Source organism: Chenopodium album, chromosome 12 (assembly GCF_948465745.1).
Source record: "Chenopodium album chromosome 12, dcCheAlbu1.1, whole genome shotgun sequence".
NCBI lineage: Eukaryota > Viridiplantae > Streptophyta > Magnoliopsida > Caryophyllales > Amaranthaceae > Chenopodium > Chenopodium album.
This window is the reverse complement of record NC_137845.1, coordinates 55,301,585-55,325,052: the sequence shown is the minus strand read 5'-3', so window position 1 is coordinate 55,325,052 and position 23,468 is coordinate 55,301,585. Positions and strand designations below refer to the sequence as shown.

General features: G+C 35.1%; 3 protein-coding genes and 1 long non-coding RNA gene across 5 annotated transcripts; 2 read left to right on the top strand and 2 right to left on the bottom strand.

Moving 5' to 3' along the window:
- The first annotated feature begins 1,091 nt into the window (after positions 1 to 1,091).
- LOC145570660 (vacuolar-sorting receptor 1-like) lies at positions 1,092 to 9,117 on the top strand. Of its 2 annotated transcripts, XM_081629796.1 has the most exons (11): positions 1,098 to 1,904; positions 2,638 to 3,330; positions 4,286 to 4,374; positions 4,496 to 4,565; positions 4,654 to 4,737; positions 5,018 to 5,094; positions 5,211 to 5,292; positions 6,684 to 6,766; positions 6,921 to 6,984; positions 7,692 to 7,820; positions 8,554 to 9,117. In XM_081629796.1, the coding sequence occupies exons 1-11, from the start codon at positions 1,595 to 1,597 to the stop codon at positions 8,754 to 8,756; spliced, it is 1,884 nt and encodes a 627-aa protein (XP_081485922.1). In that variant the 5' UTR covers positions 1,098 to 1,594; the 3' UTR covers positions 8,757 to 9,117. The 2 variants fall into 2 exon arrangements, with proteins under 2 accessions (XP_081485923.1, XP_081485922.1); XM_081629797.1 differs by lacking the exon at positions 7,692 to 7,820 and having other exon boundaries at positions 1,092 to 1,904.
- A 1,296-nt stretch (positions 9,118 to 10,413) lies between these two features.
- Positions 10,414 to 15,497, bottom strand: LOC145572685 (protein FATTY ACID EXPORT 3, chloroplastic-like). The gene is made up of 6 exons (XM_081631656.1): positions 15,023 to 15,497; positions 13,209 to 13,596; positions 12,679 to 12,846; positions 11,801 to 11,847; positions 11,659 to 11,696; positions 10,414 to 10,911 (listed from the first exon to the last, which is right to left on the bottom strand). The coding sequence occupies exons 1-6, from the start codon at positions 15,299 to 15,301 to the stop codon at positions 10,830 to 10,832; spliced, it is 1,002 nt and encodes a 333-aa protein (XP_081487782.1). The 5' UTR covers positions 15,302 to 15,497; the 3' UTR covers positions 10,414 to 10,829.
- An 862-nt stretch (positions 15,498 to 16,359) lies between these two features.
- On the top strand, positions 16,360 to 20,440 carry LOC145570659 (uncharacterized). Its single transcript, XR_014096547.1, has 3 exons — positions 16,360 to 16,543; positions 18,259 to 18,327; positions 19,702 to 20,440. It is a non-coding gene; the product is annotated as an uncharacterized LOC145570659 (long non-coding RNA).
- A 173-nt stretch (positions 20,441 to 20,613) lies between these two features.
- Positions 20,614 to 22,316, bottom strand: LOC145571415 (F-box protein At4g22280-like). Its single transcript, XM_081630449.1, has 4 exons — positions 21,957 to 22,316; positions 21,520 to 21,782; positions 21,360 to 21,459; positions 20,614 to 20,931 (listed from the first exon to the last, which is right to left on the bottom strand). The coding sequence occupies exons 1-4, from the start codon at positions 22,314 to 22,316 to the stop codon at positions 20,614 to 20,616; spliced, it is 1,041 nt and encodes a 346-aa protein (XP_081486575.1).
- Positions 22,317 to 23,468: the final 1,152 nt, after the last annotated feature.

The following is a 23,468-nucleotide window of genomic DNA, read 5'->3' as shown; positions in this document are numbered from 1 at the left end:
AAATAAAATATGACAATAAAGAATTGATTAAATCACTTCCTAATGTGCTATACACTAAATAATCCTTGCAAGAAAGCTAAAAAGATCATCTTCATCTTAGGCCTAATTTAATTAAGTTTATTTGTAATTTTTTTCCCATTGCGTAACTAATTGTGAAATTTAATTCAAGTCGTTTTATGTATTGAATTATAGCTTTGTAATCAATCTTGGTTAAGGCATTTCATTAATTGATATGTTTTATTTAGTGATAAAATAACACCTAATTTGCTATTAACTTCTATTAGAGATGATAATAAACTCTTTTGAGCTGACTCAGTTTCGATCAATATAAATTACATAAAAGTTACATCAATTTGGTAAAGTCAATTAAGATTCAGTCATATTTGGTTTTTATTACTAATAATTTCTTAAAAATTTCAGGTTCGATCAATTTAGATTACATAAAAGTTACATCGATTTAGGTCGAGTCAATTAAGATTCAGTCATATTTGGTTCTTATTACAAATAATTTCTTAAAAATTATTATTACGCGTTGATTGTTGAGTCGAGATATATTTAGGTGAAAACAAATTACATGTTAACTTTTTTTATAGTTTTAAAACTCAAACATTGTATATACCTATTTCTTGAAATTTATCAAAATATTTATCTAATCCATGTTTTGTCCATCTAACCTAATTGAAACTTTTATATTGTGATTTGATTTGAACTTTTATGATTTGATCCAATTACATTTGATTTGATAGCATGACTTGAACAAATTCTTAGAGGCTTTTACAAAGGTACTTTAGAGTGTGTTTTATCCACCCGATTTTTAATGATATAAACTTATCAAAACATATTAGACCTTATTAAAACTTTTTTAATTGTAATTTGTACTTAAATGACCTTTATCAGATTTTTTTTTCCTAAATTGAGCTGATCTGAACTTAAACACCTATTAATCAAAAATTTTAATCTAAGAAATCAAGCCTCGACTAGCTCTGACCTCCGATAAACGATCCTTCCGACTAAAAAGTCGAATTGAACATAGCCATAGCCATAGCCGTAGGGCCCAAAGTTCTCTAATACAATTATACAAACACTAATTTTCGATAACTTTCAAGTTACTCTAGTTTGTAGGAACAACCGAGCAACCGTTTCCTACACTCCAGGAAATAAAAGGCTAAAAATAAAAGAAACAAAACTTGAAAAGAAACTCCACATCAGACTTTGTTTTCCTTTTTTTTCGAATTGGATTTTGATTTACTTCATCATCTTCTAGTTTCTTAACACCTACAGTACAAACAAAAACTACTTCTTTTCTTTTCTTTTCATTTTTTTTTTCCTTTTCAAACCATCAAAAATCAATACAATTATCCCTTTTGTACGCAAGTACGCAACAATTTCAATTAAATTCCAATTCTGGAAACAAATTTAAGGAACTCCCTTAAATTTTTTTTTTAATGATCCTATAAACTAGATTATCACACTTAGATTACACTTTAAATCTTCAAATTAATTTCTGGGTTTTCCTCAAACACTACAAAATTCCCTATTTTTTGATCTGGGTGTTTAATTTTTCAACCAGATCCTCAAAAAAGGAAGAAAATTTATGGGAAGAAAGATGAAGAAAAACACAGAGCATTTGGTGATAATTAGCTTCCTAATCATGATTAATTCTTGTTTAGGGAGATTTGTGGTGGAGAAAAACAGTTTAAAAGTGACATCTCCAAGTAATCTGAAGGGTATTTATGAATGTGCAATTGGGAATTTTGGGGTCCCACAATATGGAGGTGCAATGGGTGGAATTGTGGTTTTTCCAAAATCTAATCAAAAGGGTTGTAAGCCATTTTCTGATGATGAAATTACCTTCAAACCTAAGCCTGGTGGATTGCCTGTTTTTCTCCTTGTTGAACGTGGGGGTAAGTTTGTCTTCTTTCTGTTAATTATGATTAGTGATTTCTCCATTTTATGTTTTAAAAATTGTATCTTGGTTTGGTGGTTATGATTTATTTGAGAATTTTGATTTGCATGTGATGTTAGATTATGTTATGTGTGATAAATGTGATTTGTATGTTTGTTTGGATGCTAAACTCAGTTTATTTTCGACTGCGGTCTTTAAATATTCCCTTATCCTATTTATTTATTAATAAACTAATCTAGTGTTATTAAATTATATGTATTAATGTTTATGAATATGACAGTATCTAGGATAGATCATAGATGATGCTGGATTTGGTCTTTCTTGGTTATATCTTTATGCATGTTGGATGAAACTATGACTTGGACAGACCTAGCCTTTGTCCTTTGTATATTTGTAATCCTTTATAATGCTGAAGCCATCTTTTATTCGTTTCCGTAAGACGGGTTGTTTTCAAATGTTGATGCCTGTTAATAGTCCTTGAAGGCGGTTGCTTCATGTTTATATGTGATTTGATTGAACTAAGAAATGTAGCACTAACTACTTCTCAAACTTGATCGAGTGTACGATGAATGTGAGGCTTTATGTGAAGCTTTTTTTTTTTTAATGTCACCGGCATTCTGATTTAATGTAAGATTAAAGTATCTGGATTATCCTTTTCTAAGCTTGTTTTGTTCACTGTGTGACTTTTTATTGAGTTGTTTTCTAACTGTCAAGTTTCTTGGTCTTTGCAGAATGTTTTTTCACCTTGAAGTCATGGCATGCACAGAATGCTGGTGCTGCGGCTGTACTTGTCGCTGATGATAGAATTGAGCCTTTGATTACTATGGACACCCCTGAAGAAGGCACATCTGAGGAAGATTATGTCCGGAATATCACCATTCCTTCAGCCCTCATTAGCAAGACATTTGGAGATAAGCTGAAGAAGTCTTTATCAAAAGGCGAGATTGTGAAAATCAACCTTGACTGGAGGGAGACAGTCCCACATCCTGATGATCGAGTTGAATATGAGTTTTGGACTAATAGTAATGATGAATGTGGGCCAAAGTGTGATGCTCAGATTGATTTTGTAAAAAATTTCAAAGGCGCTGCTCAGATACTTGAAAAAGCTGGTTATACTCAATTTACACCTTGCTATATTACATGGTATTGCCCTGAAGCTTTTATCTTGAGCAAGCAATGCACTTCGCAGTGCATCAATCATGGGCGGTATTGTGCTCCAGACCCTGAGCAAGATTTCACAGTAGGTTATGATGGTAAGGATGTTGTACTTCAGAACCTGCGCCAAGCTTGCTTGTTTAAGGTAGCTAAGGAAAATGGAAAGCCGTGGCTTTGGTGGGACTATGTTTCTGATTTTGCAATCCGTTGCCCTATGAAACAAAAGAAGTACACAAAAGAGTGTGCAGATCAAGTAATCAAATCTCTTGGTAAGTTATAGAAGGTCAATCCTTGTATCTTACTAGTCTTTCTCAGTTCGTTAAAACTTCATAAATATTCAATTTTTTGATATATTTTGTTTTACTACTTATTAGTTGACTCAAATCCTCTAGGTGTTAATATAAATCAGTACCCTTTCTGTCCCAATACTATTCTCTTGCTTCCTTTTTCAGGATGAAAGTCCTTATTTTGTGTCCTTGTTAACTTATTCATTGACATTTCCCAATCTACCTTATTTCATTGTTGTTTTTTAGAATTCTATGATTCTTTGATTGTAGTAAAGGGAAAAAGGAGGTTAAGTTAATTTGGACCACCATAATGTTGTGGTTTTTAGATTGACGTTTCTTGCATAGTTCAAAAACTTGACACCATAATGTTGTCAACCTACAATGCTTTTCAGAATATGAACATATCCAAATTTTCCAAGTATAAGAGGGCTGTACAAATGAATCATTTTGTTTAGTTTTAAACAATTTCTACAGAGCTCTGTCATCATTCTCAGCATATAAATTTTGTTGAATTGAACATTGAGTTAGGAAAGAGGATATTTTTATGACTAGTGTGCCACATGGTCCAATGTACTACTCCATATTAACTTATTAAGTAGCTCATATTACAAATTGCTACGGGATTTTTTTTGTCACTAGATTTGTTGTTGGCTGATTTTTATGCCTTGCTATGCCCTTTACTCCACTTTTACAAGCTAGAGGTTATATGATTATGTTGCAGCTCCTAAGAAGCCAGTGCCTGAGATGACCTGTAAATTTCTTATATTTCTGAATTGCCATTATTTGATGATTTAATTGTATTGTTCCTGATTTCATTTACATGTCTACTATCCTTTATACTTACTGTTAGAACTGACGTGGTTTTATTTCCCCCCTTTCCCTTCTGCTTTCTCCTGGAAAGATTATTCTGTTAATTTATCTTCTATGTGCTGTATAGGTGTTGACGTCAAGAAAGTAGACAAATGTATTGGAGACCCTGAGGCTGATGTGGAAAATCCTGTCCTTAAGGCAGAACAGGAGGCACAGGTATATGAACATTTATTTATTTGATGAGACATCCGTTTTTTTTTTCTTTCTGTTTTTCCCCCCATTGAAGTGCGGTTTATATCTTGGTCCTAAGCCTAGCCCTTCATTAAATTTGTTTCAGATTGGTCATGGTGCTCGGGGAGATGTGACAATATTGCCAACTCTTGTAGTAAACAACAGACAGTACAGAGGTTTAAAGATGATATATTGATGTTTGATTTAATTTCTGGTTGTAAATGTCCAAATTATATGGATGCATCAACTTTTCGATATTTTCAGGTAAATTGGTGAAGAATGCTGTTCTCAAGGCTATTTGTGCTGGTTTTGAAGAGACCACCGAACCTTCACTATGTTTAACCCCAGGTCAGCAGTAGCATTACGTATAAAAGACACTGGATACCCCCTTTATTTTTTACCAGTTGGCTGGCTATTTATGTGGAGCTACTGTTTGTTTCAAAATGCTAATGATAGTATCCTGAACTAAAAATTGATGAAACAATAAAACACTATGTTCCAGAAAATCTATTTCCCTGGCAGGGGGATGTGTGTGGTTTAGCCTAAGGGGAAAGACAATTTACCTTGAAGCCACCTGTTGAAGGTCTGTTTAATTGCTTGATGATGGTTGTGAACTATATGTTAACAGATGTTGAAACCAATCAATGCTTAGAGAATAATGGTGGATGCTGGCAGGACAAGACTTCCAATCTTACGGCATGCAGGGTAAGCACAACAACTCTAGTTTACTGTGACTGTTGAAAGATTATATAAATATAAGAGAAGGTTAGTCATCAGGGTAGTGATTATGAATTTATATCTTATACATCTCTATTGCTCAGGATACTTTTCGAGGCAGAGTCTGTGAATGTCCTACGGTGCAAGGAGTCAAGTTTGTTGGTGATGGTTATGTTCATTGTGAAGGTAATTATATATTGATATATTATATATCTTAGGCATATTTGAGGGAGAGCCTGAATTTATTTCACACTTTCCTTTTTGGGTTAAAATTCAACAACCATAAAGTTTTGGAATTTTTTAAGTGTCTCTTTTTTGGAAGCTGAAATCTCAGTGGTACTCGTTGTTACTTGTATTATATACAGAGTATAATGTGACACTAATGAACTGTTATATGTTAGCTTATTATTTAATTGGAGCATAGGCTGATTTTGAGTTGACCATGGTTGAAAATGATTTGACATAAAATCTCATTGTTGATGTGCCTGACAATAATTTTCTGGAGATATCCCCCAAAAAAATCTTTTCACCAAAATGCAGTAGCCTTAACTCTACCAGTATTTGCGAGCTCCAAATTTTGTGGGTGAATTTGCATTTGATTATTGGGTAAATTTTTTTGACATTATGAGAGATAAATTGCAAGATTTTTGAAAGAGAGATAAATGATTAGAGAGGGAGGGAGATGCTGAGTTATTTTTGGGTAGGTGTGTTTGGATAGGGTAATTTGGAGGAAAAGGGAAGGAAGACAGAGTGAGGGATTCATTCTCCGTTGTTTAGATATGACTTGGGAGAGAGGAGAGGAAAGGGAATTGTAGGGATCCAATTTCCTCACTTTTAAAAAACCAAACCCTTCCAATGTTGGAAAGATTCGTAAAGAACATGAAAGCTCGCATCTTCTCTCCCGTTACCTCCCTTTCTTTTCTCTCTCCTTCCACTTGTTCCCATTCTTCCACTATGGCTATCCAAACATAGTTGTTGGGTGGGTGGAAACTGCTGTATGGGCATTTGGGTAGTTACCATTACCAACCCTTAGTTAACCATTGTTTGCAGTAATTGAGAAATTATTCGCCAAAGCTTCATTATTGCTATATTAAACATGAAACAGTAACACAAGACTATTTCATACACTTCTATATCTTTTTGGCAACCAAACATAATTACTAAAATAAAGGGCATCCGTTGAGAATTTTCCTTTTTTTAAAACCAAAAAAAAAATTAAAAAAATAATATCATTTTACCCTCATTTCTCCATCACGTCAATGTTTCTTTATCAATCCACTTTCAACCTATCTTATTTCATCGCTACTGTTAATCTCCGTGTAAACTGCCAAATGCATATATGAATAAAATATAGGGACTGAGAGAGCATGTTGATAGGGGAAAAGACTCGGATGTGCTTGTTTGCCTTAGCTCCTAGCATCTGCTCCTGGTTGTTGCTTTCCACTTAGCAGTGTCAGGATTGGGAATAGGAATAACCTGTAGCCTTTAGGTGTTGCACGTTGCTTTTTGACATAGGCAGTAGTCTACTATGTGGAATGTAGCACTCATATCTGTTATTAATACCTTTTGTTTTTCAGCATCCGGACATTTACACTGTCAAATCAACAATGGAGGATGTTGGAAGGATACTCGTGGTGGCAGGACATATTCTGCTTGTGTGGTAAGCTCTTCCAAGTTCCAACTCTCTGGTTATTGCAGGATTATTGCGCTAAGACGCACATGAATAATGAATTAACACAGAAGATCTTGTTAATAATGAGATTGATTTCTATATTTTCTTTCTGATTCAAATTATACATCTTTTGCATGTTCAGGATGAACACACTCATGGATGTAAATGTCCTCCTGGGTTCAAGGGAGATGGTATTCACTGTGAAGGTACTTTTTTCCATTGTTATTTTTGCTTGATCAAATTGTCCCTATTGCTAAATGAACTTGATGCGATTTGCTTTCTCTCTTGCTAAGGCTAAGTTTGGTTTGTGTGAGTTTGGAGTGGCTAAGACAAGGCTTGCTGTTTAAATGTCTAATAGTTGTGATGTTCTGGAAGTATTGTCAGATTTTCATAAGAATGAGTGGAACAGAAAATCCTTGCAGACCATTTTTCATTCTTCCCTACATTAATGAATTGTTAAGCAATAACTTGATGTGACGGTTGGACTGGATATTGTTATGCATGGAAGTTTTTGGCTAGTAGCAGAGTTCTTTTTTGGATTTTTGACATGCTACCCTATTATATACAGTAGTAAGAAAAAAATTATGTACACCTTGTGGGCCGACTGCTCTCACAGAATATTTTTCCCCAACTCTTCCTCTATAAATTAAAATCAACGTCAACATTACTCCGATCCCTTTGAAAATTTTCCATCCAGCCAGGTGTAAGGGGGTGGTACCAAGTAGCCTAATACTGTAATTATAAGACGCTATTTTCATTTTTAAAAAAGTAACAGTTTATTGTGTATTTTATCTGTGTTCATACTTTCTGAAGCCAAAGCATAGTGAAACCTATTGCTTCATTTGAAGTGAATCTTTTCTGACTCTTCTGTGTTTTTTTTTTTTTTTTTTTTTTTCTTTTTTTTTTAATCCAGATGTGGATGAGTGCAAGGAAAAAGTAGCCTGCCAATGTCCAGAATGCAAATGCAAGAACACTTGGGGAAGCTATGAATGCAGCTGCAGCAACGGTTTGCTGTACATGCATGAACATGATACGTGCATAGGTGAGTCACCTGTGAAATTCCTCTCTGGTCTTTAGATGTTTTGTCCTTTCTTCTCTCTCCCCTAGTCCTTAAGGGTTTTGCAACACAGAAGCATTAGCATGCAAAACTCTCGTAGTAAATCTTGTGGCATGCATACTCAAAGTATAAATAGTGAATCTTTCAAAAAAAAAGTATAAATAGTGAAGGAGTGTTTGTGGGATCTTAATTCAATTCTCAATTGTGCCCCTGAGCAATTGTGCTTTGTAGAGTATTATATATCAATAAGGCTAGATTACTAACCTGTTAATTAGTCACCAACTAATGAAATCATCAAAAGGTGAGTTTCTTATTTCTCCTCTTACCCCGCATCAATCTTTACTTCGCTAATTCTAAGGATGGTTTTGTCAATTTACTAGGGGTTAGCTAAGAAACAAGTTAGTTTGCTTGCCTGCTTGGTGTTACCTAACGTTTAGTATTTGTTGCGCTGTGTAAACTTCTTGATAACTTTGAAATCTTCGGGAGTATGTTAGTTATATTAGTGAGTTTTGGCTTTTCAGCTCTTTGCAAAAACCTAAAATAATGTTTTGGAAATGTACATCATAAATAGCATAAGTAAAATAGAATATTAGAATTACTAGTTCAGTATTTCTTATACAATGTTGAAAACTGGTAGTGATACTGAGAAAATCCTTAGATTTTGGTACTGCTCTCTTAATGCTGCCCTTATTCTTTTTTCTGCCAATTGTATATGCAGGTAATGGTAATGGAGGGTCTGGTTGGGGCTTTGCTTGGATGTTTATTCTGGCTTTGGGAACAGTTGGACTGGGTGGATTTGCATTTTACAAGTACAGGATCCGGAGGTACATGGATTCAGAGATACGTGCAATCATGGCTCAGTATATGCCTCTCGATAATCAAGTCGAGATTACCACTCATATACTTGGGGAAGAGAACTGAGAACTCGAGCTCAACGCTAAAGGTTGGCACCAATGACATGGGCTAACTGGAGATTGATCAAAAAATTGTTGTATCTTTGCCCTCAATGCGTCATTACTCTTATCTTGAGTTGGGCAAAAAGAGGATTTCCCCTAGGCCAAGTATCTGTTCATAAAAGGCTGCATATTTTTTTGGTATGCTGGACTTTTACTGTAGATCTGGCTGTCTGATGAAGTATCCTGCTATAAATAATCCTGCTTGTATATATAGAATCGTCAATAAGCGATGGAGTTTTGATTTCCATCCATTTTCAGAAGCAGATTACTTATCCTACAGTAAAAAAATATCGCTTATCTTGGATTGGACACGATTAAATGCTGCATATACATTTGGAGAATTTGTTGGGATTGTTTCTGTTGGAGGTCATGGCCTAACAACGTCCATCCAAAGGAAGTAGCATTACCAGTTGTGAACTGGTTTACCATGAGCGCCATATCTATTTGATGTTTCCTTCGCAGCTATTGTTGGCCAGGTGGACTCGGGTCTCGTTTAACTTTGCATTCCCTCCCAAAATTAAATAACTTCGATCTTTGGCTGTGGCCCGTGGGATGATAGGATTAAAGATTAATAACAATCTCAACCTAATACAGTATATGTGTGCATAAATTAACATAATCTCTATCAAAATCACCAAACACTATATGAACATTAACTCTCGCACATTGAACCCTATAAAATGAAAGATTGTAATACACATTATTACAATTAATATGATTACTAGAGTACGTAAATTGTTTAATTGACCGTGTTTGCTCAACCTAACAGTTTGCTGTTTACTTGTCTCCCAAAAAATATACTCCTTTTGGCTAAGATAGTCCCTTTTGGCTAAACTTTAGTCCCAAAATGTTCATTACATTTGCTTTTCCCAACCACCATTAAATTACCAAATTCCTTCCAATTTGCAACAATATTTGTGCAAATTTAAATTTCTCATGTAAATTTTGTTTTTCTATGTACTTTAATGACTCTCTCTATACTTTTTTGCATACTCAATCTAAATTTATCTTTTCAATGTACTTTTACTACTACATATTTATTCTTATTAATTCCCGTGAAATTTGCCCATAAAGGACTATCAATAAGGGACGGAGGGAGTAATACTTTCTTCATTGTTTTAGTTGACACTTTCAATAATCATTACTATTCACAAACTCTACTTGTTACAATACATAGTTATGATAAAACAATATGAAATCTTTTTTGAATCTCAATGTAGTTTTTCTTTTAACAATATCAACTTTTTATAATTTGTAATTTTTACTTATTGATAATTAGAATTATTAATCATGGGATTTGCATGATGACAAATGCAATAAAAGAAACATGTCAAGACCGGAAGAAGTATACAATCGTTTTATTGTAATCATTGTCACAAAATTCTAATGGGAACTCAGTTGCTACTCTTGAGAGGAATAGTCAAGCTAGCTTATGGTTTAATGAACAGTACCAGGCACTCATGCAGTCATGCTATAATCAATCCAGTGTCACCTTATTTCCCAGAGTTTTCTCATTTCCAATTTGCACATAAAATTTGTACACAGTATTTTTTTTCCAAAAACATCACCGCAATTTATGTCAGAAATTAACACCTGCTTTGAAAATGATCATGTTCAAACAATTATTCCAACTTGAACCCTCAACAAAAAGACGGCCAACAATCCTCTCCCACATTCACAATTAATAATAAATTCTAGGTCTACTAGAAACTTGCTTTATAAACTTCTGATGCTGTGCATAGACAAAAGGTTGGGCAACAGCAAGCAACTTCATGTGCCAGCAAAGGCCAACACACCTGATTATTATAACATGCTAAGAGACCTGCGTTTTGAACAAATTTAAATCGGGACACAGAAAGGGTAAAATACAACAAATTTTTTAAAATTATGGACTGGCTTCTATAGTTGATTGAAACTTCCAAGATCTTGCACACAACTGAGCATCCTCAACCTCAATTGAACTCTGAGATCTGCGTTAGCATCACGTGTCATCTGGTGGTTGTTTGATGGAAAAAAACAGTAGGTTCTAATCTACGCTTTAACTGGTTGCCTCCCCATCAATATTTGGTTGCCTCCTGTCATAGGTAATCCTATATACGAAGAAAGCTGCAACTGCCCCACTGTACAAAGATGCATCCAAAATCAGAATCGATGATGAAAATAGTAGTCATACACAAAATTGTGAATACAAATCAACATTCAGAAACTAATTGCTAAAGCATATAGGACAGTTAGAAGTTGAAAGCACTCCCTCGGCCAATAATAAACATCATTACTCAAACATGGACAAGAATACACATCAAAATTAAGAAAGAGCAAAATGGAATGGCACTACAGGCTGAAAATAAAACTATTTTCTTGTATATCCTGAAATAAAGATAAGTACTAATTCATGCAGAAAAGATACATGGTTTGACCACCAGTTCCGTTTACTTTTACCTCAGTCCAGATTTAGCTGTCATATGCCAATTCAAAATACACTATCATTGAAAATGGTTTCAAACAAACAGGTGTATAATTTGATAATGATGGGCACTGTAAATAAACTTCACAAATTTGTCAGACCACATCAATCCACATTGCAAATCATTATATGGATTACTCCGTATAATTATTGATTTTGATATATTAAGGGACAATATTTTCTAGGAAAGAGTATATGATGAGATATAATGTGAGCTATCAACTGTTGCAAGTGATGTTCAGCTTCGAAGAAGCACATAAACGCAACCAAAACAAGGAGATAGAAGAAGAGGGGGGGGGGGGGGGGGAAGGGAGGGAGGGGATGAGCTGCAAGCACAAAAATGAAAACAAATATTGCAGACAGAAAAAAGGAAACACAAAAAAAGCAGTGGTAAGATAGAAACCTGATGATCGTTTTCAGAAGTCCAAAAAATGTCAACCCCTGCAATAAAAGGTTACAGATTTCAGAAACAATTTTTGAAGGATGTAGAATGTGCAAGTGGACCAATAGATAGGCACAACAAGTAAAAAAAACACCAATCCTACCTCAAACACCAGGCGCGCGTCCCTTAAAAATAGAATGCTAGTAATTGCTGCATAACCAAAAATTAACATGTTTAGAAATCAAGTGGAATCATTATGGAGGTGATAAGGATAATTATATGGAAAATTAATCTATTATTAGCAGGCTTGAGCCAGTCAACAAACAAAGCAAAAACTTATATCTTACATTAGAAGTTAGAAGAATGCATTTCCATGTCAAACTAAAGCATTTATATACAGTATTATTATTGTAAGATATTTTGACCTAATAATACAATTAATTACAATTCTATTTACATATTTATCGCCTGCCTGTACAGAGCTAGATTTTTTGCTAATTGCTACAGCTACCTAAACTACATGCCTGCCTTGCAAACTAACAAGTCACTTCATAAAAATGTTTGGCTTCTTCACTTTACAGACCACATTAGCTCTAAAGATTGCAAGTACCAAATCAATAAAAGAAAGAATCAGTTGCAACATAGTCAGGTGAGCTGTGCCTGAGAGTGTGCATTGTGCAGCTGCTTGCTGCATCCTCAAGAGGTCAATGCAGTCAACAGCAGTTTGGTGAATAGTTTGGCAATTGAAATTTAATAGCTTCTGCCATGATATTGATATAACAAACTTAGTTTTGATGATTTGATTGTTCAGATCAACTATAGGCACAACATATGACTATATGAGCAGTTTAATTTGCCTTTCCATCTAATCCCCTTGTTTGGAGTAGGGGGTAAAGACTACAAACAAAGGCAAAACTATTTAAAAAAAAAGTGAAGTATCCACAGAATTTCAAAGGCAAGTGCAAGACTGAACCGGTGTTAAAATCCAAAAATTTACATATTGTCACATAGACATATATAATATGCCAACCAGATACTAACCTGCCTGTCCTTTCAAAGTCGTATCACTAAACTCCCCTTTCCTCCATGATCTTAGACTTGATACGCTCAATGCCAAAAGAATACCCCCAAGGATCACACCAAACCTAATGGAAGAAAGGCTTCCAGTTATCATAAAGTTAAGGAAGCCACCAGCAGACAGAATTGTCCCTGCAAATTTAAAAGTTATATGAGAGACCATTCAAGGCAAGAATGAATTATACAGTAAATCAAAAAATTGAACTAATGCAAGGAGAAGAAAACATGCATTGGAGTCATTGGACTATGAAAGTTCCAAACAATCCAGGATTATGAGAACAAATGACGAAATTGAAAAACTTTGTTGCATAAATATGATTGACAACAATCATATTCCTGACGTATAATCTTGAGACCAAATTAAAAAAAAATTTAAACTTGGATACATAAAATATTATTGACAGCATGCACATCCTAGACATAATAATGTCATCAGAGTAAATTAACTCTATTGTTAGAAATCTGCTTTATTTGAACATCCAAGTATGTCATACCATATGGTATCCCTATATAGAAATCACGGACTTTAGATACATCATCTAGATCACGAGCAGAAGCAAAGGTCTCCACTACATCCTTCACAGGTTCCGGGGAGTTCTCTGCTGCTGTAGCAAGATATTGTCTACCCTCTTCACTCAACTCTACTGTCATTACACTTAAATCCTGCCTTGCTTGATCAGCTTGAATCTTCAATTTATCGGCAGTGTCCTTCAGCGTAACAACTGCCTTTTTCATATATACTTCATATGCTTCTTGTGAAACACTTTGTAGCTTTAAGGCTTGCTCTTTAAAAGATGCTAAAGCTTGTTCCCAAGCTTCCTGAGACGCTTTACCACCTTTGTTAATATCATCCTTCTCCGTATCAATTTCCGCTTCTGAGGACTTTAGAGTTCAAAAGCATTCAATAAAATATGAGATGTCAATAGAAAGGATCAAGTTCTTGCAAAATTAAAGTATATATCTAAATAAAGGACACCAAAAAAAAAGAAGAGAGCTGATGTGCATCATGTTCTACCATGACATCTCAACCAACATAGTTGCCAAAAGAAAGGCAATAATGACATGGTGACATCGTAACTTTCACAATACAACACAGGTAAGAAGAGCTTAAATTGGAATACAAAATCACAAGCTGGATGCACAGCAAGTGGAAACATAAATAATTGAGATGGATTTCCTCAAATATATTTTTTTGAGGACACCTTGCAGCATAGAGAAGAAAATAGTATATTACAGTGCATTAACTGCACATAAGTTGCACTATTCACAAAATAGTAATAGCATTAAGACAATATGTAGATAGACATTCTACGTAAAAATAATAATTAAAAAAAGCCCTACAAAAACCAACTACAGGAACAAAGATTAATATTTAGCTAGATCAGCTAAGAACTATGTACTCTTTCCAATAAAATATATCAAAATGATCATATGAATGATATAATGTGGCTTTCTACGCAATAAACTGGCACTAAAGCCATCTTAAATTTGGCATTTTTCAAGTTATACAACAGCAATGATCAGGAGGAGAAAATGATCAATTTAAAACCACCCATTTCGGCTCCAATTAGCTGCTCATTTGCTTCATCGACCTTCACCTTTTAAGTTCTCAGAAGACGTTGCCACGTTTGATAGCAAAATGATTTCACTAGAGGCTCATGAAGATTACACGCACCAATAAGTGGATGCAAAAATCTATCATCTCTAGGTCGTAACCACCCTTTTGGGTCCTAGCATGAATATCAAATACGAAGTACATCAAATGTTACTATCAACATCCTGCCTACCTCTTCCCTTCAGAAACAGGGCATGCGAGAGAGAATCCCAACTATGAACTCATTTGATTCACATTTTGTTTTTTTTTACTAGGGGTGTGGGGAAGTCGAGAGCAACTGTTAAACACCTCTGGAAATGATCAAGCTCTAAGCAACCTTACTAGCGCAGAGTCGGGGACCCAATTCTTCAATAGACATAAGAATTTAATTATCATCCAAATATTCAATTCACCTGATTTCTCCAGTACCCTATAATCCAAAAATATATCTATAGACATGAATTGATTAATCAACTGACCTACATTTTCCATTCACATTACTCACAGTAGTACAAATTCATCAAAACTGCATTTCTTTCAACCAATTTTAATTTTCTCTCAATCAAAAACCCTCCATTTTGTACAATCAAATTCTCCAAACAGTACAATAATCATACCAATAAAGTTGAAACAATACAATAAACACAACAAAAACACTCAAAATTCCAGACATTACAATTCAATAAAACGCTAAAAAAAAATACATAAACTCACAGATTCTTCGTGAGAAGCAGCAAAAACAACGGAAAGGTTCTTCTGCCGATATCGACTCGGTAAGCAGAATCCAGTTAACCCCTTCGGCGACGCTGCCATACCAGCAACCAGCAACGCTCTTCGACGACGATGAATTGATTCAAATCGCACAGAAAACGACGACGTAGGCGGAGCAAACGAAAAGGACGCCATTGATGAAGAAGAGAGCTTATTCTTCAATGAAATTCCACCCAAATTAGGGTTAGGGTTTGTGAGAGAGAAACATTCAGGAGTCATCATAATTTAGGTGTAAAATTGTACCAGAAAAATTTGAAAAATGAGGAGAGAGAAAATGGAGGAAAGAAGAAACTAAGAAAAGAAGGAAGGTGAGTTTGAGTAGGTAACGGTAAGTATAAAAAGGTTGAAGAAAGAAAGGAATGAAGGAACCCTCAGATTTTTTGTGAGAGTGCCAAACTAGCGCCCTCTCTCTGATATGGAAAACTGAAAGAGTGAGGAGAGAGAAAAGTATATATACTGTATATATTTTTTTTTTGTTGTAATTTGACACATAGGTGTTTCTTTTTTGACATGTAATCAATTTGGGTCCCATTTATTTTACATGTTTACTAGGGGTGTTGGGTTGTTTTTTTTTTTTTTTTTGAAACCAGGGGTGTTGGGTTGTTAATGATCCAAGTAGTGTGGGTATTCAGGGTTGCTTGGGTTCGGCTTGTAAGACTTTAATCGAATTTAAGTTGAGTCCTGAGTTTTTCCAAATTCGAGTTCCTTAGACCAAAAACTAGATGGGTCAATAATACTCTTAGTGATGGGCATGGGTCGGACTAAGTCGACATAAAAGTTGATTGGACACAGTAAGAAAATAACTCAACTCGAAGGTAACATGTCACAAACACGTGTATGAGAGCACACTAGTTAGCCACAAGCCCATAAGTTGTGCATGACCATTATTTTCAAAGTTGACATAAGCTCTGTTACATGGACTCTTCATTTCATCTCAACTACTCATTTCAGACCCATAGTAATCGAACATGAGTACAACACTTGGACACTTCACTTTTAGTTCAAAATCATGAAATCTTTTCACAAAATAGTCAAGTTAAACATTTGGACACGTACCCATATCGGACATGATTATCCGAGTCTATGTAACATAGAACACAAGCAAGACAAGTCACCTCATCTTTTGTAACCAATTTACCAAATTTGGAGTATATAAAGATTCACCTTCTTTTTTTTTTTTTTTTTTTTTTTTTTGGCTCGCCCTACGCACGACTTGTTCAGCCTTGTGCACGACACACAATGGCATGACCGCATGAGGTCCATGAGCACACCTCCAAAGGTAGGCCCTTGCCCATCTTTAAAAATAACCCCAGGTCTATAAAATTACTCAGCATTTTTCTCCTTTAAAGTTTCTTGCCGTGCCAGTGCCAGTGCCAGTGCCTGGCTGCATCCCTTCCCCTCTCTCTGAATTCTCCATTCAAAAGCTTCTGAGCTTTCTGTCTTCCATCGAAGCAGCTTTTTAAGGTAATTTTCTTTTTAATCATAGAATATCAATTTCGCAATCTAGTGTTAATCGTTAATCTAATTCAAATTAGGGTTCTTCTAAGGTGAATTATTGAGCTATTATGCTTTGTTGATGGAATTCAAATTAAACGACATATATATTTTAATTGATTGTCTGTTGGAAATTTGATGTTTGTCGAATATTTGTAGCTCTCTCAGCGAGTTTGATTCAATCTAGTTAATGTTACATTTACCTTACTAAAGATCAATTTTGATAATTAGTTTCAATTGATTTGTTTTCTTCACTTAGGCTGTACTCAATTACTGAACTTAGAGAATTGCGAAAAAAAAAAAAAAAAAAGAGACTGAATTTAGAGAATTGCGAAAAAAAAAAAAAATTACTGAATTTAGAGTTGCATTTGATTATATAATGAGGGAAAAAAAGACGAGAGTAAGCTGTTTAGGCTGTACTCAATTACTGAATTTAGAGTTGCATTTGATTATATAATGAGGGCAAATAGACGAGAGTAAGCTGTTCATATAGTGGAGAGAGTTACAAAGCATGGACTTCAAGAAACTAGAATGATGGAGTACGGAGTATTTTAGAACCCGAATGATATTTTTTAATTTTTGTGTAAAAGTGATTATAAGAGTGGATTCACTAGATTATATACAATCGATTTGTTGCAAGTAACATATCTAAAACACAAGTAAAGCTTCTAACTTTAGTCTGGCCTATTCATTTTGGGGCATTTCTAGCTGTTTAGCTATAAGACACATTGCTTATCGAATTAATTTAGCATGGAAGCATTTTATTGGTCAATGATCTCAACTTAACTCCTTAGGCTACCTGTAGGCTAACAATGTCATGTAAAACATGTCGCTAATCTCCTTGTAGATTAAAAAACATGTTTTATGCAACATTGTTAGTCTACGAGTAGCCTAAGGAGTTAAGTGGTGATCATTGGCCTATTAATGCTTCCTTGATAAAGAATTTGGAGCAACACATCTTATGCCTTCATTAGAGGTTATAGTGTTAGTTCTATTCCTTAATCTAGCTCCCTGACTGAGAGGTAGTTTTAAAGTAAAAGGCACCTATTGTAGATCTTATTTGTTGAGCACTTTAATTATTTTAAGGTTTTAACACTTCAGTGACTATCACCTTTTGCCTTTTTTATATCTCCCCTTCAATATCTTTTCTCAACTTCAGCCAACCCCTTGTCATAGGTTTCTATGCATCGATTTCACTACTGGGGCTGGCTATTAATTCCATAGAAATTTTGCACAGGTTACCATTCTCGCACATGGAACCTTTATGTGCCAACACATTCTCAGATTCATTAGGGTTTTTTGCTGTACAGGTTTGTAGCTAATTTGATTTGCCTGTGTTTCTGGGCTGATAAACTGCTTGATGGAGTTGATCTGTTAGTTCACTCTCCCTTAACATACTTGTGTTTGAATGTAATGCTAGGAAGAACCTGTGATGTGTGTTTGAACTCTTTTTCCTAGATCCCGTCTGTCTGAACAAAATAGAGCCGTAATTAGCTTTCCTCCTGTTTTCCTCTTGTATCTATGAAAAGTTTTGAGACTCCTCCTTCGGCTTTGTTAAAACTCGAGTTGTTTGACTGTCTGTCTCTCTTGCTGTTGGATTAATGGTTTGTCGTATGTCATTAAGATAATTTATTAGCTGGACCAGAGCTTTCCCATTTGACTCCTTTAAATTGTCTATACTTCAGGTGCAGGTGAAGATTGTGGAGTTTTTATTTTATCATGGTGAATGCCACCAAAGGACTCTTCATTTCCTGGTATGATACAATGACTTGCTTGTGTATCATAATTTCTGTCATCGAATTGTAATTTGTGTGTGTGCGTGCGCACATGCATGACAAAACACATTGCATAATTAAGTACCCGTGTATTAACTTTTCTTTTTCTATTTTATGGGCCCTGGCTGCTACACTTTATCTAGGATCATAGCTAGATCAAATAATACCACTAACGGCACTAAGATATACTTGTATGCTATATGCCTATATCACAGGGTTTTCTTTTTCTCCATATTGAAATGAAAATGGAGGCAATTCTTATCCTGCACTGTTTAGGCCATTTCAATAAGATTGTTGACCTTTTGTAAGCCCTTGTGTATCAGTTCCTTGATCAAAACAAAAGTAGCCAATGCCACACAGTGTAAGGCAGAGCTACAAAAAACTTGAATCACTGCATCATAACTAAGTTGGCCATTTGTGTCTTGTGACTGATCTTATAGATTGTAGACCAATCAATACCAGTCCTGCTGGAATAAGTTTTGGCTGACTTTGCTTCCATATAGCATTCACTTCCACTACACGGAGTGGATTGAACTATTGAAGTCCTTACTTTATCCTGTATCCAACTTACGAATTTCAATTTGCTCCAGTGAGGACTTCAATAGCTCAATCCACTCCGTCAACACCCACTCTTCAGCTGCCTACAAAACCATTGCTTTCTCATTGACTGACACCCACTCTTCAGTTGCCTTGTATATGACGACTGGGTTCACATTAGTTTGCCTGAAAACAATTTCATTCTGGTGGATACAAATAGCACACAATCTTGCCATTAAATAGCTTCCTCTGTAAGTCTAATTTGTGTTATAAAATTTATAAAACTGGCTGTAATTTCTGCGCCTGTTGACCGAGAAAAAAGTTTCTGAAATATGTTTGATTTTCTGATCATTAGTTACCATGCACTCATGGAAATATCTGATTTTTTCATTACTCGGAAGGTCTAGTCTTTATATATTTCTCTCCTTGTTTTCCATCTTTTAGCGACATACCCATGGCGCAGTTTATTATCAATATGAATGCTTCATTGCCAGCAAACCAGAAATTCATAATACATGTCCTTGATAATACTCACTTGTTTGTGCAACCTCACGCGGGTGAGATGATAAAAAGTGCCATCGCAGACTTCAGAGAGGCGAATACTTATGAAAAACCTGGTTAATGTTATTCGTTTGCCTTTTGATTTTTAACTTTTTGTAAAAAAGTTGTATAATAAATTTCGTACTGTTTAATCATTGTTGTGATTGGTTACAATTTTCATAGTGAGTCCCATTCATTGGGTGAATTACGCTTTGTGAGCAATACATGATTCTACATTTTGTAAACTTTGTTTTTCCTTTCGTTTTCTTGGTTTAGAAAAAAGCCTCACAGCAGGGTTTGTTTTCTAGCAAACTAGAGATGAGTCTAAGATCTTTGCACCCGCCAGAGATGGCCGAGGACTACCCGCCTGGATTTATGCGTGTTGTACTTTGCAATGATGGAATGAATGTGACCCCAGCGGTTATTCTGATTGATGGATCTTGGCATAAGCAAACTCATAGATCAGGGATGGGCTGGTGCCCTCAGAGTAGTGATCCGAGGGATCGGGGTCAGCAGCAGGGGGGAGCTAGCAGCGGTTTGGCCCAATCTGCTCTACAGGGGGGAGCTAGCAGCGGTTTGGCCCAATCTGCTCTACAGACGGAGATGAACGCTTGCCTACAAGGTTTACATTGGGCAACAGCAAAGTCTTTGACAGCGGTAACTATATACACGGACTCAACGTCTATGATTCTACTACTGAGGAATCCACAGGTAAGTGATATTGGTCTTCGTTGGACGGCAGACCGAATTCGACAGACGAGTACATGCTTTGATTGGTGCTGCATCCATAAGGTCCCACGGGAATTGGTCCAGAAAGCTCATGACTTAGCCAATACAGCTTGCAATAGTCTTTCGTCCTTTAATAATTATATGTAATTTGCTTAAGCTTATGTCAAAAAAAAAAAAAAAAAAAAAAAAAAAAAAGAAAAAAGCCTCACAATTTCCGAAACAATTCACCTTATTTTTTATGATCTAATATTCTAATATGAAGGCCTAAATGCCTAATTTGATTTAACTTTGACGTATGCTAAGATTGCTAACACTATTTACCAAATATGTAATTTTTATAATGTATTTCAATATGGAATTAAAGATATTTAGCTATATATTTATAACAAGATCGACAAGATAGCATGAAAATGAAGTTCGTCACACTAATCAACATAAACAACAATTAGCCAAACAATCTCAAACTCCCCATATGGAAATCCTATCAAGTGAGTCAACTTCATATGTGAGGCGTTTATAGATCTGAACATCACAAGTCTTGGAGGCTCTAGTGAACGCCAATAACTTCTGTAAAACTTCAACATTCATGTCATTCAAACCAAAGCCAATCCACATAAACTCTAAAACTTGGGCATTGTTCAGCAAATACTCTACTACTTGTAACTCGTCTTCATTTCCTTCGAAACAAAGGATTCCAATTTCCTTGAGGTGTTCCAACAGACAATTAGGGACGATGTCTGGCGGAGACCACTGATATATTTTATCATTTATATCCTCCTGAAAATTGTAAGAGATAGCAATTAATAAGATATGGAGTTTTTTTTTTTAATTATTATTTTTATGAATCATACTCGAGACGCTGCCACTCACCAAATCCAAAATAAGAACCTCCAAGCAAGGGGCGCTATGGAGAACTTTTGAAAAGCAGGTCCAACCCGAGAAAGGACTTAAATGCATAATCAGCGTTTTTAAATTTGGAAATGTTGGCCAGGTATATCTGAGAGTTGATCCGAGAACCTTCATAGAGAGTAAATATAATTTGAAGGATGTAATTCAATTGAAAAACAGCATACAAATATCATAAAACCAAATATATTTTGTAACAAACAAGAACTAAGTTTAGAATATATTAATATAACCATTAAGCACTAGATGTCTAGATACCATAAAGAGTCTTGAGGATATAATGAAGAGAAGAAACTTACACCTAAAGAATTCCACTTCAATATCAAGTTTTCCGCAGCAGCAACTCCCTTTAACAGTTCAAGGACGCGGTTAACATGTTCAGGAACCAAAATAGTAAGACTGAAGGCACAATAATTGATTTCAACAGTATAGACCCGTACTAAATTTTTCAGCACATACCGAGATAATGAGTCATCTTCTATGGAGAGGCGTTCAAGATTGGGTGTATTGAGAGTAATAGTAAACTCATTTCCACATGAGCCTCCCTCATATTTCAGCCCCAAGCTCAATTTTCTTAAGGTAGAACTAGAAACATCAATTTTTAGCAATTTCGGGGAATCCAAGTAGCCTAATAAATCCAGTTCTTCTAGCACTGGGCAGCAAGACAAGAGTTGGTTTACAACACCAATAAGATCAGGGAATATAACATCAATATCAAGTAACTTGAGAAAAGGAAACAAACAACTGACTCTGGTATATGAATATCAAAACATGATTTAAGTTTGAGAGTTACTAATGTTGCAAGAAATAATGAATTGTGCTAAGGGGCGTTCTGGTAACTCATAAAAGTATTTGTTGATCCATAATTGTAATTTTTCCAATTTGTGGTTTAATACACAGCCAATCCATGCATTTAGACGAGATAAGTCTATAGCACTAGGACACGCAAGGTCAAATGCTTGGAAGTTTGTAGAACTGCAATTCTGAAGCACATGCTCTACAAAATTTGAAAATTTATCAGGATCAGCATTAGCACCACGCAAACTAATACGAGTTATGCCTTTCCAAAGATACCTCCACCTTGAAGACAAAACGCTAGTTTTAACTGCTTCTTCTGTTTCGAGGAAAGAAAGTATCTGAGCAATTACATGATCTGGCAAATCACTTATTCTGTCAACTTGTTCCACGACTTCCTTCTTGTAACTTCCTTTCTGTATAAAGGGTCTCTTTTGTAGGCTTTTTGGTTCAGAATCCATTAATTAACGTTCAATGCCTAAAAATAATTAATCACAATTAGATTGAGCGGCAAAAACGCTCAAATTAGACCATAACAAGACAACAACCGTAAAGTACATATAATAAAGATCAATAGAACAGAACAACAGATGCATACATAGGAAATCAAGATTATAATAATGACAATCTTCTACTTCATTTGAACAAGAAATTGGCTGGCATAACAATAATATCAACCCAAAACAAGCTTCATGTGAGTGCAGCCAGAGAAACCAAAGAGGCTACCAAACGCAATAACAAAAGAAATATCTTCATTCAACGCCTTTTATCGAGCATCAATACGACTACAGGACAACTAAATCGATTTTCATTGAGAGAAGGATGAAGGATCAATGTTGATCCTCTTTCCTCATTTTTCAAAGGGGAACTCAGGAGTCAGGACTACTAATCATCTAAACTCGGCAGCAAATTGAAACAACTCGACCCATCTAAATCATGAATGCATGATAGCTCATTATACTCCTCAAATTGACAATCAAAACAAAATTAAATCAAGAAACCAAAAAAAAAACATAGATTCATCATCAATCATTTTAAGAAATTTATTGAGGAATCCACAAATTGACAATTATAACAAAAACAAATAGATTTCTAAAACTATGAAACAATCGACATATTAAATCAAGAAATAAAAATGAATTAAGTGTTGTGTCCTTGCATTTAAACAAAACCCTAACTAATTCCCCAGAAATGAAAAGGGTACTAATCACAGCAAGATTAAATCCAGATGAATTAGTAACAATAAAATACAATGAAAAGCAAAGTTGAAGAAAAGTACCTGGGTAATTGACGAATTGAGATGAAATTAGGGTTTAAGAGAATTGGGAAAGTAATGAATGCCAAATTCCGAATTGGGGTAATTAACCTTTACCAAATTAATTAATACTCCTCATTTATCCAAACTTATATTTTCAATTTGATGGTCAATTTTTTGTTTTGAAAATTAAAAACTACTCCTATGACTATACATATGCACTTTTATACAGTATAAAAGATCAAATTCATATTACGTGGAACGTCGTTGAATTCGTTTTAAAATAAATTTTTGCTACAATGTTTACAAATGCCTCTAATGACTAGATATGGTCATACCTTATGCCAAACCTGCATAT